Source organism: Natator depressus, chromosome 1, assembly GCF_965152275.1.
Source record: "Natator depressus isolate rNatDep1 chromosome 1, rNatDep2.hap1, whole genome shotgun sequence".
NCBI classification, from domain to species: Eukaryota; Metazoa; Chordata; order Testudines; family Cheloniidae; genus Natator; species Natator depressus.
The window spans coordinates 301,536,796-301,556,947 of record NC_134234.1 but is presented as its reverse complement, the minus strand read 5'-3'; the positions used below and the strand labels follow the sequence as shown (position 1 = coordinate 301,556,947).

General features: G+C 39.7%; 1 protein-coding gene across 1 annotated transcript in view; it reads right to left on the bottom strand.

Annotated features, from left to right (window-relative positions):
* The window catches only part of CAPZA2 (capping actin protein of muscle Z-line subunit alpha 2), a 45,112-nt gene that overhangs the window by 5,718 nt on the left and 19,242 nt on the right, over positions 1-20,152 (bottom strand). Inside the window, exons 2-7 of the mRNA XM_074942296.1 lie at positions 12,726-12,789; positions 9,729-9,780; positions 8,343-8,406; positions 7,490-7,696; positions 5,216-5,295; positions 725-803 (exon numbers count right to left, since the gene is read on the bottom strand). Of these exons, the coding sequence (XP_074798397.1) occupies positions 725-803; positions 5,216-5,295; positions 7,490-7,696; positions 8,343-8,406; positions 9,729-9,780; positions 12,726-12,789 (546 nt within the window). The remainder of the gene's footprint in view (positions 1-724; positions 804-5,215; positions 5,296-7,489; positions 7,697-8,342; positions 8,407-9,728; positions 9,781-12,725; positions 12,790-20,152) is intronic.

Sequence of the window (20,152 nt, the reverse complement as noted above, 5' to 3'; positions counted from 1 at the left end):
GAGACAAACTCTGCCCATGATGCACAGCAAATCATAAAACACAGGCATCAGGATTCCTCTAGTAGAGGCTCCAACAATCACTCTTTTGGGAAAGAGTTTCTGCCTTCCCATAGGGTCTGGTAAGGATGTACGTTAGTGATTTCTAATGTATATATGTATTCATTACTTTGGCTGCTCTTGTAATGAGTCTGGTATGGTATTCAAGGAAATGTTTGACTTTTTTGATAGTGTAAACGCTGATTCTTAATCCTTTTTTAGAAAGTGTTTCTATTTGCATTGTAGAAGCAACATACAACTCCTGGAACAAGGAGCATGTTCCTCTCATCCTATGCCCTCAAGAGAAAATAGCCTAAAGCTGCATCCAGCCTTCTTTGACAAGACACCAACCCTTTTGATTCAGGAGGCAAGAGAGCCAACAAAAAAACCCCAAAAACCCAACCCCCCGCTCCACAACACACAAAATGGGATGAGTTTCCAAAGCCCTCCATTATCCATTTTTACAATATAATATATATATGAATGCACGAATGAATGAATATTTACAGACAGAATTAATGCCAGTTTATTTTAAAATACCGCAGAATGATTAATGAAATGTGTATCTGCTCCATTTTTTCTTGCACCACAATTATTACTGTTGCTATATCACCATGAGATTCCCGTGGTTAAAAAAAAACCTAGAGACCTACTATACGCTGAAGTATACAATTTATTATAAGCCTACCTGAATTTTCAAGATGCCAGCCACCTGAGTGGTTGAAGGGGTAATTGCAAACTTCCATTCTGACCTCCAACGGCCATTCCTTAAAAATAAAAACAGCAGGTATAAATAAGGCAGGGAAAATAATTTGAATAAAACGTTGAATTTCAAACACCTAGTTTTGCACTACTAATGACACACTTGGTATTTAATTTGAGATCACTAAGGGAGGTAGTATGGGAAACACGCAATACTCTTAGAAAAGAAAATCGCTCATGGTTTTAAGACACAAACAGTTGAGAAAAACTGGGACTCTGTGGGAACACTTATTGCTGCTTTTGGATACGGAGCATGATTTTTTATTCATACAGCCATTCTAACATTCTAATTTTCTTGGTCTCTAAAAATGTTCCTCATTATTAATTATTTGCCAATTGGGCACGTGTAGCTGAGTACTGTTTAGAGCAAAGGAAGACTCTGTTGCTGGAAATCTCCAGTAACAGTCACCTTTTTGCAGCTCGCTAGCTTTAGAATCTGCATTTTTATTTAAAAAAAATACCAAAACACCATGAATCACTACAATATTAACTGTAGCTAAGGCTTTGGACTGCTCTGACAGAAATATAAAGCTCCAGAACCGTAGGCATTCCTTCCATTACAAAGGAATGCAATAGTCTTCCCAACCACTCAAGGGGAGATTGTATCTTTCCAGATGTCAGAAATACAGGTAGGCTACATTTCAAACTTTGCCTCCCTGCAAGGCATACATTTCTGAAAAGGTTAGTGGATCATTTGGTCAGGGAGGAAAAAAAGCTATATTAGGACAGCCACAATTTCTACTCTGTGCATGTTTAAGAAACAAACCGTTTGGGTACAGCATAAACTCACTTTCCACAAGAAGATTAGCTACAGATTTTATTCCCTTTCAGAAGGTAACAATACAGAGACCAAAACACAGTTTAAGATGACCAAATAATTAATCCACACAAATTGATGAAGAAATGCTCCACTGAATGTATTTCAGATGACAAGTTAATGCCCAAATCCATAATACCTTAGGCTATACTTTCAGAATTCAAAGTCCAAGCAAGGTAGGGTTTGATAAGTACTTAGCTATCTTTGGGTGGGGTGGAGAGCATAAGGTTCTGCAGAAGCTGTTGGTTCAGTGTTCCTTGAGTCACTAGTTTCCCAGCTAGGCTGCCAGATGGCACTGTAATGCTACAAGTGCCATAATACTGAGGTCCTGACATCTTTCAGCTACAAGAAGTGCCAAAGGATCCGTTATAAACAGATGTTAACCACAGTGCCCTAACTAAAACTCTAACTTGTGTTACTACATTCTGCATACCTAATATTCTTCTTGTTTCAATGTGAAGAACATATTCACTTCCTGAACAGTTACAGGATGGTAACTAGTATTCTGCAGGTTGTTAAATGATTGCAATATTTCACTCCAGCAGAGCCTACATTTTAGTGAAAAAGTAAGTCATTTCAATGGTTTGTAAAGTCCTTTGTCATCCTTCAGTGTGAAAGGCGTTATCATAATTTAAGTTATAAACATTACTGTGTAATCATTGCTGAACCAAGGATTTCTAGAAGCTTGTTACACACATACCAAAGGCTTTCAACTGCTTTTTAAAATGATTTTATGTAATGTGTCTTTAGAAATCTATCTATTTTATTTACTAGCTGTCAGCTGTTTTCCAACAGAATTTTCCATTGGAAAATTTCCATTGACAAAAATTAAAACGCATTTCACAGGAATATGTCAATTTCATTGGCTCTTGGACTAGGCAGGTCTGCCTGTTTTTCTGCCAGCTTGGCTGCTATGCAGCTGGGAGAGCCTGGTAACTCAGGCTCTGAGAACCTCTAGTTTCCCTGATCTACAGCAGGAAGCACAGCAGCCCTTGAAGCCCCAACGCAAACCATATGGCTATCAGGGCTTCCAGGCTTCCACCTTCTCAGTAGCCTGAGTTCTGGGCAGCTTAGTGAGCTTTGTCAATTTTGTTCGTATTATGTATCCATTTCTCCTTTTAAGAGAAAACCTCAAACAGCCATTTGGAATCTAAATGTTACTTATATTTTTGGACTAAAAACAGTATTATGTCAATATATTCTAACCAAAGATACATTAAGATCAAATTAATTCACATTTATAAGCTAGTCAGCATAAGTCAGAACATTTTATCAGCTCCGCTGGTTAAGTGAACAGACTTCAAGGCATTATATTGCACCAAATCATCTCACTGGCTGATACAGATGCATACTGGAATAATTATGCATATCTAATGTTGGCTTCCTGAACTAATAATGTAAGACCTCTCTTTGTAGATGGGAATGGAAAGATGTGCATGCATATCGTGTTACCAAAGAGGGCACAGCACAAGAGATAGAGAAATAGTGTTCTCTAACAATTACATCCACTAACTAACGGTGGAACACTCTTCCTTAAAAATAATAGACCATTGCACGCAACTCAGACCCAACTCCTTCTGAAGCTATCCAGAAGTTCACTTCCAATGTTGCAAAACAGTCTTCACACAATTGTGAGTGATTTAATTTTAGTTATTAACCAGAAACTTTTACAGAAGAAAAAGGAGAAATCCAAAGAAATCCAACTTACACCAGATTTTGGCTTACTGTTTGCCAAAATCTGGTGGGTAAAGGCCTAGTGCATGTGACTATTCAGAGAAAATGAGTTAAAATGCTGGCATTTTCCATTCTTTGCCAGTCACATCCAAAAATCCTCACTATGGGACCTCATCCTGAAGAGTAAACAAATTAACGGGAGGGAACACACACAGACAGACAATATATTGTGTGTGTGTGTGTTATATATATATACACACACATTAAAAAGCCACATAAGGAAAAGTTAATCATTTTTAATTCTGCTTTTTTGAGGAAATTATACAAGATTCCACTATTGGGTCTCTCATCTTCATAGCATGACAGAGGTTGGAAATTCCCTGGCTTCTCAGACTTTAGGCCCTCTAAGGTGTAGTCATTAGGCTTGAGCACCTATATCTATAGCAACAAATGTGCTACTCTGATGGGAAAACTTCCAGGGAGTTGTACATAAGAATTAAAAAGCCTCTGACACTGATGGGAAAAATATCTGCTCTGAGTTTCTCTCTTAAATCTTTCCTACTGTGAAAATAAAGTAATAGTAACTGATGACATTTTGCATCATCTCAAGTGTTTTGCTTGAGTTTCTGAAACATACTCTTCTCATTCAGTGTGCTCTTTTGGAGAAGTTAAAGCGAATGGATTTTTCACTTTTTGTATAGCTCCTTCATTTGGGGGGGGGGGGGGGGGGGGAGAGAAAGCTGGTTTTCCCTTAACCTGGAGAAACAAATTCCTGGAAAGTTTTAAGAGCTGGAGAATGTGAAAGACTGGTGAAGTTTCTTAGCCACCACAGCTTGTCCTTCTGACACATGTTGCTCTACGATAGACTCCGATATGGCCAAGAGGACTCATGAAGAAAAAGTCTTAACAAGACATTTCTCCTTATTTCTGAAAAAAAGCTCTCTGTATTACTGCTAGCAAAAACTCTCTCAAGAAGCTTGGATACAGATTTCCAGAAGCCATGGCTTGTCTTGCTCCCCTCCCCTCCCAATTTCCCACTTTTTCCTGAACAAAACTGACTGGGGGGAGGGGGGGTGAGGAGAGGGACACAGAACTGTGTTTTGCCTGGCAGTATATGGCTGGACTCTGGGAGGGTATTTTGATCACTGATCAGGTTCACTGATTATTCTTCCCTTTACCTTGTGAGGAATTGGTGGTGAATGACTCATGACCAAGGAGCTGTTGGGTGAAACACAGGCTAAATATTACTACTGAAAGAATCCTGCTCATCTCCCTGACAAAAAGGAACCATTAGTACCTCTGGGGTAACTGAGGCCTTTGCTACTGATAGTTTAAAGGAAAAATGCTAAGTGGTGGAAATTAGTGAGCCCACATCCTACAGTAGGCTTTCAATCCCCACTGGTTGCCTGAGTGAACCTAGGATACTCCTACATCTGTGAAAGGACTGCTTCTGGGATTGGCTAGGAGAAATAGAAAGTGAAACAGTCTCCTTTGACATTTCTTCCTCTGCCAGTGGAAAATAGCTGTAAATTTCCTGGTCCTCAATTTGCTTTTCTTTGTTGACATCTTACAGCTAAGAGAAAAAGACAGAGTCTTAAAGCCAAAAATAAGTGGCTGAAACAGTGGTCAAGGAAGAAAAAATGCAAGAAAGAAAAATCACTGGAAAGTCCAGGCAAAAGCGTGGCTGGGAATTTCCCAAATGCTCTGCAAAATAACATATCAGTAGCCTGCCATTTTGCTTCTTTTAGCAGCAAAGCTTTTTGCATAGCTCCTTATAGAAGCTTCTAAGTCACATAAAACAGATCTGGAACGTCTTCCCATCAAAAGAGGCGCACTATCAGATACTGAGGATGAGTGGATATGATTGTGATAGAGTTACTTAAATATAGTGAAATATAACAAATACAGGATCAGTTAAGAACTTACCAAAAATTTTTTGCTTGGAACTGATGGCTCTCTATGCATGCAATAATGGTTTGCTGTCCATCAACTGTTTTACCATATACCTTAATTGCAAATAAAAGAGTAAAGTCATGCCAAGTTTTGAATGAATTCCTTAACCAAATTATAAGTACCCTGTGCAAGATAGATTTTTAAAAAGATACTTAGCTCTTGTATTGTACTATAATTCAGTGACATTACACTACAGAATTTTATTTTTATAATCACTTTCCATTATTTCTATGCATAAACAAAAGCAGACAATAAATTAGCTTTAAACCATGCCTTGAGTGCTTGTATGATTTACAAAGGAGGAAAATTTAAGGGCTCAGTATTTGGAATATCATTAGACCTGGTCAAACTAAAATTTAGATGCTGCAGTACATAAAACTTTCAGATTAGCAACAAACTAGATGTGTCTCAGCAACTAGGGATTTTAACCATGTAACTATGAATGGTCATATGAGCGAGTCTTCAAGAACAGTGCAACAATAGCTGGGTTTCAGATATTTTAACTTTTTACTCGGGGAGAGGAAAACAGAGCAGTTAGACACCAAATGTACAACAGCAAGGTATATATTTGTTTCAGTATGTCTATGCCTCAGTATTTTGTCCACTGCAAACAATGGTACAAAAGAAAAAAAAGAAGATCTAAAAATCTAAGGAAATGGAATTGTAAAGCACCTAGCATGACTGATATCAGAATCAAGTGCTAGTCTGATCCACAACGAAGAAAGGTTGTATTTTTATGACGCCACCATTACCCACTTTTGCTTTTAAATGCTGAGGATGGGGCAAGTGCTTTCTCTCCCTTTATCTTGCCATGCTATACCCAAAACTTTGTATTGTGTCCCCAAAGCAGCCCAAAAAAAGGCCATGAGTACACTTTATGTATCTTAAAGCAACACACCAAAGACAAGATTTATTCATACCAGTCTACAAGAGGCATTAAATATTAAACCTAAAACCTTATCCCCCCCCCCAAAAAGAGTTAACTCCTCTTCACTTTGCTTACAGATAGATGACTGCAGCCATAGTAACTTGGCCTACCCCCAGCAGGTTTGTAGAAACTGCACTTCCAAACTGAATCTTTCCCTTATTGTTTGCAGTGGTGCTGTAGCCATGTTGGTCCCAGGATATGAGACAAAAGATGGGTGAGCTTGAAAGCATGTGTCTCTCAAACAGAAGTTGATCCAATAAAAGATATTACCTCACCCACCTTGTCTTTCTAAAATCTCCTATTGGACCAATTTCTGTTGGGGAGAGACAAGCTTTTGAGCTTACAAACCTTGTCTCTTTCCCTTATCTCTAACTCCACTCAGAGTTCACTTAGTTACAGTGAAACGTCAATCCCTGTTTACTCACCCCCATAATTATCTGTGTTTTCTTACCAACAACACATTCTCTAGAGAAGATATAGCAAATCAATGTTCACTAAAATTTATGGTACTTCAGAGTCTAGTTCCTTCATGTTTGGAACCTTACAGATGTAGAACTGAAGAAGAGAAGGAACTGTTGCTGCAGAACTGCCTACATTTTATAGAGACTCACTGGTGCTGAAGAGTTCTCTCCCCGTTCCCCAACTCCTGCAAGACTGCACATCCAAATTACATTTAGCTATGATTTCAAATTGGCTTTTTCTTCCAGTTGAGATTAAGAGTTTAATTGCAGGTGTAAATAAGAGTAAAAATAAGTCAGCATGCAAAATTCAGACAACTAGATTTTAAATAGCTCCTCAAGGCAGAGACTTTGTCTTCATGAACAATGCTTACAATGTTCTCAACAATTCAAGTAATAATGTTAATATGATTTAGAAAAACAAATATAATCAATCAATAACATTATCAGACATTAGCCAGACAGGTATCTCTGCCGTCACAAGCAGAACAGGATTTGGGACTACTCTAAATTCTCACACACTTTGATCTTGGAGCAATACAAGAGATACCACTGAGTCTCAAGAGGCAAGTGAGTAGCCGATGCTGCACAATCAATACCCCCAGAAGTTTCAGGAGCATGTTGTTGGGGACAAGGAGAGAAAGAAAATATACGATTGTAGATGGTGCAGAGTGGTGAGTAATGAGAACACTAAAACCGAAGACATTCCCACCTGTCAATTTAAGGGCATGTCTATACTAGACTTTACTTTGTGTTTACATTATCTTGTATTTCAGGTACCAATATTCTCCTGCAGACAAAAATATAAGCAGACAAGGGAGACTTCAATCCCCCATCATTTCATAGCTGTCTAGTACTTACTGTGCAGACACCACTGGGGTAGTGTTCCTTCACATAGGCTCTCATTGCAGTTTCTACTGAATTTCTCCAGGACTCAACCGCATTTTCAGCTTCATGTGGCCTAGGATCAGTAGCCTCCTTTCTTAAGTGATCAAATTTAAAAGCTATCTTGTTTTTTGGATCCAAAAATTTTCCATTGCCCAAATCACCGTGTTCTGTTATCAATACCTGCATTACAAAGTTGTAGTTGTAACCTACTTTTATTTTATTTAAAATATTTATTTTTCACACAGAGTTTGGTCTTGACATCATTACACCATTCAGTACTGTGTAACCCCACCGAACAAAGGAAAAAGACTAAACTGTGCCAAGGTGAGGCTCATCCAAATCTCACGCTTTAAAACATAAGATGTGAACTAAGTTCATGCACAGCAACGGCAAACAGATATTAAACAGCAGCAAACCTTGAGTTCTCATCTAGTTTACCCCACATTGTAGCAAATGCAGAATTCATACATTAAATGGAGGTCTTCCAGTGTCCATGAAATTAGTGCATAATAATATTTCAAATTCTATATTACATTAATCTAACTTTTAAAAGATAGGGGGTTTTTTTTGTTCATGATGTAACTATAGGGCAGAGTTAAGATTGTTTAGGTGACTTCACTCTGCATCTTACAGGATTAGAGGCCATGTGTCCTCACACTGCTTATATTGTAGCTCTTTATGGTTTACATTATAAACAGGTTATTAACTTGGAATATTAGCCAATGCATATTTTTGCAAGAAAAGAAAAGCAAAAGTTCTAATATCATAGCATGCTCCTTAAACTTTAAGAAACCTGTTATGAGTTAATATTTCACTGTATCCATACCTGTTCATCATAACCTTCAATTTTCACTGGAGTAAACTGATCCAGATTGTACTGTGCAAATGCACTAAAAGAAAAAAAAATGCATATCAAGTTTACCACACCACCTGTTTTGCAATAAATTTCTATACTATAGCACAGTAAAGACATTTTACAGAACAGTGTACTAGTTTAGTATGCTGAAGTGCCCAGGATATATACGCTGACACAAAGCGGGCGCACACAAAAAAAGTGTGCAGAATCCAAGAAGTCTATTTATTCCAAATGAGAATGAAAATTTCTGTCCTCTAAGGTGGAATCTATTTTTGAAGTAATTTTTAATGTATAGTGTTGCTATATACACAGAAAGCTTTTAGCATAGAGGGCATGAGTATTAACCATTCAAAAATCTTGACAGGGTTAACCAACAGTTTAGAGATATGGTGCTGCCTAACAGAAGGAGCACTGAGACTCAGGAGACCTAGGTTCTATTCAGCCACTTCCCTGCTAGGTGACCTTCGGCAAGTCACTTTGCCACTATGTGCTTCAGTTTCCCCATCTGTAAAATAGGGATCACACTCATCTCCTTTCTAGAGCTTTGAGACCTATAGATGAAAAGTGCTAGAGAGCTAGGTATTATCAGAATGCAAGAGCTGAAACCTTTTGAGTAAAAATCTCCAAACTTATGGAGATAAGTATAAGTTCACTAGATGTGGTCCATGGCACGGGAAAATAAAGTAAGAGTCTACTTATCCCTCCCCCTCCACCATCACCCCCCATTCCACCATCTTTGGGAAACTTATATTTACGCATAATTTTTCATCCAAGAGTCCCAAATAGGCTCAAACTTACAATTTACTTTGTAGTGATAACTTTGCCAACCACTGCAACACTATACAACTTTTTATGACAAGTGAAGAATACCTCTAACTGAAACTGGAAGGGGATTTGTAGATAGGCATGATGTAAGTTACCCAAATAAATAAATATATTCTCATATATATATAAACACCCCTGCAAAAAAGTGCTCTGGAATCGTTAGTGAACACAAGATACAGGATTGCTTTTGCTTTATCCAAAGAGACAGCACTTATAGGAGCAGTGCTCTCTTTAGAAAACTGCTCCAATGTGGTTTCTATATTCAAAGGGCTGATTCAGTATTGACAGAGCACAGATGACAGAGTCATCGACACTACTTCTGTAACGCCCGAGTTTTCCTTGGACATCTCCAATACAACTATTGACCAACGCTAACTGTTTAGTTTATTAGCTCTGATGAACACACAGCCAGAGTTACAAGTGCAGAAATTAACAAGTTAGATCACTGTGATCACTTGTTGGTAACAAAACTTTAATAGAAAGTGAAAGACCGAAAGTGTTTAGATGCTAAGTGTAGTATGTGATACTTACTGGGCTGCTCCTTCCCTAAGAAGATTATCATTATTAAGCAGCAACCGAACATCTGAAAGAAAATATTTAAGTCTTAAAACTATTTTCAAGATGTTAGAAGATTTATTTATTCTTATTTTAATTAGCCCACAAAATAATTTTAATTTACATAGTATCAAATGTAACTTATTCCCCAAGAAAATGGCCGGGGGGGGGGGGGGGGGCGCGGCGGAAAGGGTGGAAGTAGGTAGCAAACCTGTTAAATAATAGATACTTCACCATCATGACTCACAGTAATTGGATGCAAGACAGATGACTAAAATGGATTCTCCCAGCAAGTAGGTAAGCAGATATAAGTAGAGCCCTACCAAATTCACGGCCACAAAAAAAGCATCATGGACCATGAAATCTGGCCTCCCCTGGTGAAATCTGGTCTTGTGTGTGCTTTTACCCTATATTATACAGATTTCACGGGGGGAGACCAGCATTTCTCAAATTGGGGGTCCTGACCAAAAAGGGAATTTCAGGAGGGTCACAAGGTTATCTTGTAGGGTGGGGGGGGGGCGGGGTGTCACGGTATTGCCACCCTTACTTCTGCACTGCCTTTAGAGCTCGGTGGCCGGAGAGCAGCAGCTGCTGCTGGCTGGGTGCCCAGCTCTGCAGGCAGTAGCGCAGAAGTAAGGTTGGCAATACCATGGCATGCCATCCTTACTTCTGTGCTGCTGGCAGTGGTTCTGCCTTCAGAGCTGGGCTCCTGGCCAGCAGCCACTGCTTTCCAGCTGCCCAGCTCTGAAGGCAGCACCGCCACCACCAGCAGCACAGAAGTAAGGGTAGCAGTATGGCAACCCCTGCTACAATAACCTTGCAACTCCTCCACAACTCCTTTTTTGGGTCAGGACCCCTACAATTACAACACCATGAAATTTCAGATTTAAAGAGCTGAAATTATTAAATTTATGATTTTTAAAATCCTGTGACCATGAAATTGACCAAAATAGACCATGAATTTGGTAGGCCCCCTAGATATAAGCCATACTATAGAAGAGGCATGATCAACAATCTAGAAAACTGCTGGATTAGCCACAAGAGCTGTGTAATGGCTCCACTTGTCTACAGACAAGCGTTCAAGATTACTAAAGATCGTACAGCAGTCTAGCCATAGACTCTAAGTACAGTTTTTGACAGTGGTGATTAGTGTTGTATACATAGTTAATTTTAATTTATTGTATTTTCCCTGCCCCGTTCCAAACTCCTAGACGACTTTGCTAACCTGAACATATATTTCAATCCAGATTTCAAATCCGCAGGTGGATCAGAAACTGAATTGCAAGTAACTTCTTACATTCTTAAATATTAAGAATTATTTTTAGACAAAGAAAATCTACACTCCTATGCCAGTAAAATCCTAACCTGATAAATCACCACTTTGTGGATGCTTTCACGTGAAATATCTATATGCAAAGTTAATCACAATACTGTTCAGTACAGAATACATTAAAATGTAAAAGGCTGGTTATAGGGTTAAAATTGAAAATAAAACCTAATATATGCTCCCATCTGCAAATCTGAAATTCAGATTTTAATTTAAAAGAACAATTTAAAATATTTCCTCATCTGAATGACTAATGTTACTATTATGCCACCTAACCCTTAATATTCGCTCCTCTCACCCAAATATTTATAAGGACCAAAATGATCAGATCATCAGAAACTGATACCTAGAATAGGAGATGGAATCTTTGTGTACTTAAAAAATTACCAAATTTATTTAACAGACTTTGGAATTTGTTTTTCCACTGTACATTAAAACTTTGGTTGGTGTATAGTGTCTGAAGGAAAGCCCTCTCAACCATGGCTCAAAGCAGGGTTTTTCTATAATTTCTATAGGGTTTTTCGCAAATTCATGAGGCTTGTGGGAAGGAGAAGGTAAAATATGGGAGATTTATCCACATGGAAAACCCCAAGTTTTATACCTAAAAAGTAAGTTTAACTTTTTAAATGACAACAGGGGGCTGCTTGTTCCTGTCTCCTGTTCCTTTCATTACTCTTCTATGTCTCCATCTTTATGTACCATCTTGGTTACATCCACACCTCCCACCTATACCATCATGTATAACTGTCCTTTCAATGCCGGCCTTCTACCCTCCTCTGTGCCCTACCCTCAATATCATACTCTCCCAGATCTTGCCCTCTTCCATACCCCCACACACCTTCCAATACACCCTCCTCCACACACTCCCTTTTAGGCTGTCCCCTTAATGTACTCCCCTGCCTCCTTCCTCTATATCCCCAACATCTCCTGTACCCTATCACCATACCTTGGGCACTCATGCCTCAGAGCCATCTCATTCCAAAATAGAGGAATACAGCTCAATATCACTCCTCCATGTTCCCCACCCCCACCCATTTCACCTTCCCCCCCAACCCTAAAACTACTGATTCACTACATTTCCCTTTGATCTCACAGCCTCCCACTCCATACCTTCCCCCCTGCAGCTTATCCCCACAACAACAGTAATAATGAAGTCTAAAAAAATATCAGCACAAGGTCAGTTTAACATTTATTCATAAACATTTTCACTTTAAACACTGCATTTTATATACTTAAAAAACCCAACCAGCTCTTAAAACCTCCCCCCACCTGCCTCCAACTAACCACACCCAATATACAACAAGGTATTTTTCAGCAAGGTCAAAAAAACCTGGAGTGTCTAGCCTAGGTATATATCAAAGCATGAGCAGTTAACTGAAGTATCCTTCTTTTCATCAGATCAAACACTATTAGCAGTTGTCAGTATTGCAGAACTGGCAATGGTGGCAAAGCAAGGTCTCATCCCCACAAAGCAGTGACTGAAGATAAACAGCATGAAATGGCAGAGAAGGGTGAAAAAACAAAAACAATGAACACCTAATCTCCGACAGCTTATTTAAAGTTATTAAACACACACACACACACTCACTCTATCTGAAATGCATTAACAAGTTAGATCCAGAGCAGGGAAGCACAAAGATACTCACCATTGAACACCTCATTAAATTCCCCAGGAGGAGCATGAATGATGAACTTCGCTGCTATGTGCACCTTAGATAAAATAAAAAGTATATTCTTATACAACTATACATCAAAGGAAATAAAAATATGTAAATATCAAGACTTCCAAAACTCAGTGTCCATCCATGCAAAACAAATCAGTTCTATTTTGTATGGTTTTAACGTCTAAAATATAAAGTCCTCCAAATCCCACTATTCAATACAATCCACATTCCCAAAACTATTTTTGTCTCTGAACATACCAGGAACAGGGACTAGGAGTTGTTTCTAAGCACAGGGGACAACACAGAGGGAGGCTATCATATGCAACACAGAGGAGGAGAGAAGGGATACAATAAGTAACAAGACCCAAGTTGTAGAGCTTGCAATTCATAATATAATTTGCAATCACTATAAGGTCCCTTTGTAATGCCAAGGCAGGGGAAATAGCTCTCTCTCTAATAGAATCAGGCCTCTACATTGGAAGTTCTCTATGGAAAGGGCCGTCTTTTGTCTGCACAAAACCTAACAGAAAGGGGTATTTGTTCCATTTTGTAGTATTAAACTGAAGTGGAAGTTTCGTACTCGTTTCTTTAATTACCAGAATTTCAGATTTTTTTTTTTCTAGGAAGAAGCTTCACACTTAAAGCTCATCTATGCCGAAACAGACAAAACCAAGACCTCATTAACATCATTACTGTAAGACCACCACAAACTCAAACAGAAAATTGCACCTGTGCTATGTGCGCTATAGAGTACTGCTTTCCAATATACTGAATTTTCACAAATCAAGAAAGCTGAAATGCTTCAGACTATATTCCATCAGGGTTTGCAGTTTCAAGTCAATAGGCCTGATCCTTGCAGGTCACTTAAATGTTTTTTTTGAAGGTCCCATCTAAACACAAGCTTAGGAGCTTACAGCTGTGTCTACACCACAGACTTCTACCAGTTATTGACAGCTTATAAGAGGTATGATCTAGAGCAGCAGTTCTCAAACTGTGGGTCAGGACCCCAAAGTGGGTCGCAAGTTCATTTTAATGGGGTTGCCAGGGCTGGCGTTAGACTTGCTGGGGCCCAGGGCAGAAAGCCGAAGTCCAAGTCTTGCCATGAGGGGCTGAAGCCGAAGCCTTTGTTCCCATGGGGCTTGGGCTTCAGTCCCACACTTTGGGCTTGAGCTTTTTGCCCTGTGCCCCAGTGAGTCTAATGCCAGCCTTGCCAAAGCCTACGCCCCACCACATGGGGCTAAAGCCCAAGCCTGAGCAGCTTAGCAGTTCATGGAGCCCCCTGTGCCATAGGGTCATGTATTAATTTTGTTGTTAGAGGAGGATGGGGAGTTGGGTAACAGTGCAATGAAGTTTGAGAACCACTGATACAGAGCCCAGCAGTGGGACTGGGATCCTGCTCCCATAGTAGCAGAAAAATGTACTTTGTTGCAGGTGGGATTGGGTGGGCAAAAAACCAACCAAACAAACAAAAAAACCAAAAAACAGACTGCAGTAATTTGTGGGAAAACATTAAATCTCTCACCAATTTGTCAATAATAGAATTTCAGCAATGTACAGCAAATTTTCCTTTGTTTTTTAAAGGTTTTAATATAAAGGTTTAAATACTTAAATTGAAGCAAGGGTAGAAAGAGATTTGATGTCTACTATAACATAAGTTAAAGTATTTTTTTACATGGTTTACGCAAGATTTGTTTTATTCTTTTAGTGGTAAAAATTGTCTGAATTCTGTTTATATATTTTATATAATATATGTTAACTGACTGTTTGGGTTTTTAGTAGCATGGGGAAAATCTGTCTCTCTTGTGGAATCTAAAGTTTTTTGCAGGTGGGAGCATGATAAAAATGCAAGAAACAATGTAGGAGCGGGTGGTAGTGAGTATTGTGGGACAGGAAAGGGATTAAAAAAAAGTCCTGCACAGGACTCTAGTGCGATTCCTGACACAGCTGTGAGAGCAGAAGCCCCTAGTATACGTGCAGTTATACTGGCATATCTGTTATGTTTGTGTCAGTGTTTTTTTGCACTGGTATAAAGCACAGTTTTGCCAGTATAGTATACTAATATTCTTTCATCAGTAAAGCACTTCTAGTTTCAGTATAACCAAGCTCCTATTTTTCAAAAATTTGGATTGTATAGATGTGAAAAAATGTCAAAATAACTTAGTTCACTAAAAGTGTAAGCTTGTTAACACTGAAGCAAGTTTGTTTTGATATGACGAGTTGATTCTACTAAGAGCATTTATTTAAAAATAAAAATAGTGTTGGCTCCTGATGCTGCAAAGCACGAGTCCGATTTACATCAATGGAACTATTCAAAATTACAAACCTGCTTAAAGGGTCTGATCCTGCAAACACTTTTTAGGCCACTTCACCCCAATCTGTACTCATACTGCAATTTCTTAGTTTTTAAAAATATGACAGTCTTCATACAAAACAAAGCTGACATCGAGTGGCTCAACTGATGACTTATGCTGTTTTAGCCATTTTATTAAGAGCAGCTGCACTAATTCAATCCCTGTCTCCAATCCACTAATCCAGGACAAGGCCAACTCTTCAAGGATCTGACATTCTCTCTCACTTGTGTCCAGGATTAATCTCTCACAAACAATGGTATGAAATATAACATACAGATTGCCAATCCTTGAAAAAGCTGAGTTGTTTCATAGCATTAAAGAAAACACTGATTTATTCAAAAGCCTAGTGAAAGCTTGAGTTTATGTTTACCTGGAAGTGGCTTTTTAGAATAACTTAATGCTTTGTACTATTTTAAGCCTAAAGTTAGCAAGATGTATGCTATAACATGGATAATACTTTCTAGTTTCAATTTTTCATTACCAGAATAATGGATTCTATAGTTTGTCAGAGCTCAATAAACAGGTACATTACTGAAAAGAAATAGTTTTATCATTACTAAAGAGGAATTTTCAGTACTAATTATATCTTCTTCCCAGAACTGAATGGTCCTTTTTATTCTTTCCAGGACAGATGGTGCTCCCTTATTTGGTGCAAGGGTTTTACTGAGGAATACTGACTAGTTTTCTAGTATCAAATTTTTTGTTTTGTTTTGTTGAGTACAGAAAGTCTTAGAAAAAGTCTGAAAATAGGCTATCAAACCTTCCATAACAGCCACCCATTCAAGAACAGAATAATTTTATAAATAGGTATTTAAGAAAAATATACCAAACCATTAACTTATTGTAATATCTTAGAAAACTAAGTATTTACTAAGCATAAAAATTTCCAACAGATAGGGAGTTTTTGTTTGTTTAAAATAAATTCTTATTTTGGTATCTTCAGTCCATGTTCACTGACTGAAGTCAACTGGGACTTTGCTATTGATTTTACATTGAAAGCATTCAGATTAATAGGCTGATGGTAGTGGTACTAAAAAAATTCATGATAGATATCAAGGACCTGCCATTTTAATGATTTTCCTAGCACAGATCCCACTGGAAGATGTAAATTAGAACAGGAAGAGAGTAAGTATAGCCATTTAAACACATTTTGAATGACTTTACCAAAAAAGTCTAAAGGAAAGGATACAAATACACTAAGAGGCACAACTAATTATGCTTTGCTTTGATTCTTTTCTATTTGTACAATGCAAATCAGTATAAATTACAAACTCAAATGTTGGCTTTTTACAGCTTAGTTGGAGTTAAATATTTATGGTTATACAAAATTATGTTTGATTATTCTAGACAACAATGTAAAATAAAGTTTAAAGACAACATTTAAAATTAAAAAGGAGTACTTGTGGCACCTTAGAGACTAACAAATTTATTTGAGCATAAGCTTCCGTGAGCTACAGCTGACTTCATCGGATGCATGCAGTGGAAAATACAGTAGGGGGATTTTATATCAGATGAAGTGAGCTGTAGCTCACGAAAGCTTATGCTCAAATAAATTTGTTAGTCTCTAAGGTGCCACAAGTACTCCTTTTCTTTTTGCGGATACAGACTAACATGGCTGCTACTCTGAAACCTGTCATTTAAAATTAGTTTCACATTTACAGGAGAAGTTCTATAATTCAGAAGAGATTGGTTATTTAACAGTTTAACGAGAAAAGACTGGTTAAGAGTTGGCTCAGAATTTCTTAAATTTATTACAAGTACTTTTAGAAGAGTGAAAAACTCAGAACAAATGCACATTTTAAAAGAAAACTTGCAACTTAAACCCTGATTTAATTGTTTCAAAAGGAAAACATTTTTCAGTCCCACTTTGAATTGTCTAGATAGCAAATTTAGAATTTTTTTTAAAATTCTGTAATTGAAGTTAAGAAATTTAAGATTACACGTGTGTCTTCATTTTTAAAAACACCTCATGTTTAAAAACTCAGAATTCTTTGGCTTTTGAGACAATCATAGAGTTTGTATGTGAATTAATGTTATACAAAAGTTAAGCAAAATTATGGTAATAAGAGACAACAATCACCGTATAAATTCACAGAAGAAAGTTGTTTATCAGAAACAGATCTTGCAGGTTTTGCCATAAGTGTATTTTCAACCACACAGTAATGCTTTTAAGTTAAGTCAAACAAGCTAACCTAAATATACTTTGCGAAACATTGTATCTCCACCCCCCCCCCCATGGTTTGCTCCCCCATCCCCTGGGGCTCACCTGCCACCTGCACAGCCAGGCTGGGAGGAGCTGACATGGAGCCTGCCCAATCAGGGCACAGTGGGGCATGGCAGGGGTCAGTCCCCGGAGAGAGGTGCTGGTTAGGAAAAAATCGGGACACAGCGGGGTGGGGTCCGTCCCTGGAGCAAGAGGTTGGGGTGGGAAAATCAGGGCACAGCGAGGTGTGGGGGGGATCTGTCCCCGGAGCAAAGGGCTGGAATGGGGAAATCGGGGCACAGCAAGATGGGCGGGTGTCCATCCCTGGAGTGAGGGGCCAGGGAAATCAGGACACAGCAAGACTGGGGGGGGACGGGACAGTAATGTTAACACTCCCCCCCCGGATGGCACCAGTACCTGCTTTGCAGCCCAGTCCAGTAGCCAGCCAGTTCTCTCCAGCAGGCTTGGGGGTGGTAAAAGCGACAGCTGCTAAACAGAGTGGCTCATCCAGGAGCAGCTCCTGCTGCTCTTCCAGCCCCTTGATGGAAGAACTGCAAGTAACTGGACTTTATCTATGCTAACTGGATTCTGCCCGTTTTCCCTGTTTGACTGGACATTCCAGCCAAAAACTGGATATCTGGCAACCCTATCCCTAACCCCCGATTGTCCTCCCACCCAGCCCAGAGACTAAGGTGACTACTTCCCTAAACTAAAAACGGGACGCACAGGGCTGGCCTGAGCCATCTGGCATTGCCGCCCACTCCCCCCCCAAAGTTCCTCCATGGCCCCAAATTGAGCCAAATAGCAGAGCTGGGGCAGAAGAATGAGTATGGGCTGGGATCTGGGCAGAAAAGCAGGGTCTGAATGAGTACTTTTGAGCTTGGAGCCAGGAGATGAAGCTGTTGGACTACGATCCTGCTAGTGGTGCAATGTCCCTTTGGTACCTGGGATAGCATAGATGGGGGTGGAGTTCTGGGGACGGCTCGGGGGCAGGAAACTCCAGGGACCGCCACATGGCTCCAGCTCAGCAGCGACACATGGCAGTGGCTAGTGGGGTGAGGGGCCACAAATGAAAGGTTCTTGGGGGGAGGTCACATGCCCCCCTGATTTCGCAGGACTCCCTGAAGCAAGGAGGCAGCACTCCCCATGGCAGAAGCACTCTCCATGCAGCACAGGGAGGGAGGAAGCAGTGGGATAGCTGGCTGAGCTCCTCCAGCTCCTCCATCCCCAACACGGAGCTGCTTTGCTTTTCCTGCTGCTGTATCATGCATTGCCTCTCACCTGTAGATGGTCTGCAAAGCAGGCAGCAACGCTGGGACTCCAGCAGAAGGGAAGGAAAAGCAGCCCGGGGAGGAGGGACTCAGCCAGCTGCCCTGGTCCCTCCCTGTGCTGCACAGACACATGGAAAATGCTGCCTCCTCCAGAAGTGTCCGGAGCAATTGGGGCCACGGTAGGAGGAGGTAAAGACATGTGATCCTGAATACCCTGCCCATGCATCGCCTCGCCTCCGTGTCCCACTGAAAAGCTTCTGACAGTCTGGATTTGAACTGTGGTATGCCTATTGACTACGCCAGTGTAGATGAAGACCGAAGCTATACCTCAGCCCAATTTCAAATGCATGCGATAATCTGAAACTTTTGTGATTTAGAACTGAAATATATACAACATTAAAACTGAACTTGATGGAGAGGGAGAAAGGGGAGTACATATATTAAATATCAAGAATTTCAAAGAAGTTCGACTTCTGTATACTTGAGATGTTCTCTTTATTACAAACTAGCTGAAGGCTCTTTTCACCCAGAGTTGATTGACATAAAAAAACCCCTCTAGATTTCACTATCTGCAAATTCCATTCATACTAGCAATAAGCCAGCTGTTCAAAGGCCAGTATTAGCTATCTTAGGTCTTGTCTACACTACAAAGTTAGGTCGACGCAAGGCAGCTTATGGAAATGTCTACACTTAAATTTTGCTCCCGACGACACAACTGCCCCGCTATGTCGACTTAACTCCACCTCCACAAGCAGCATAGGGTCAAGGTAGTTAGTGTAGCAGAAAGAAAGCCTAAGACATAATGCCTTGTGTCAGAGGACTGGTGTGAGGCCTAAGCTAAAGTAGTGGTCAAAACTTTGCTAATATAAAGCAAAAAATCAGACTGAGCTAGAAGCAGGCCCTGCTCACAAAAACTGGCAAAAACAGAGCTAATATTGCAAAAAACACACATTCCTAAGAGGTGCTAGGTACAGAGCATTCACGCAAACACATTCCAAAAGGGTGGTACCAAAACACCTCAATACCAACACATTCCCTAAAGATGAAAAACACGCAAACCATCCTTAAAATAAGGTCAGAAGGACCGTGTAATAAATAAAAATATACAAGGTAATGTGTGGCAACTGGCTATGTCAGAGGGTGTCAACTAACTACATTAGAGGGACAGTAAGTAATTTGTTTGTATTAATGTATAGAAAGATATCTCACAGGGAGCGTCCTTGGCTGGCCTAAGGGATAATGGAAAGTCTGCCATTAATTGAGCTAGTCCATTGCAACGGGCATACATGTGTTAGCGTATTGCAACCATTGAGCCAGGGCATTAGGACTGTGCTTCATTGACAGTAAACCTGACCAAGTGCCTTTGCTATGAACCGAGTCTGTGGATTTATTGGGCAGTTCAATTGGAGCCTGCTGTACAGGCTATCTGGCCAACACCAGTACAGCACGCAAAAAGAATATGCAGCCAAACACCTAACAGTTAGGTCAACATAGTGTCAATGTAGACACTGCGTTGGTTATGTCGACTGTTACTGGCTTTCAGGAGCTGTCCCCTTGCCCTACACTGACAGTACAATCAATACA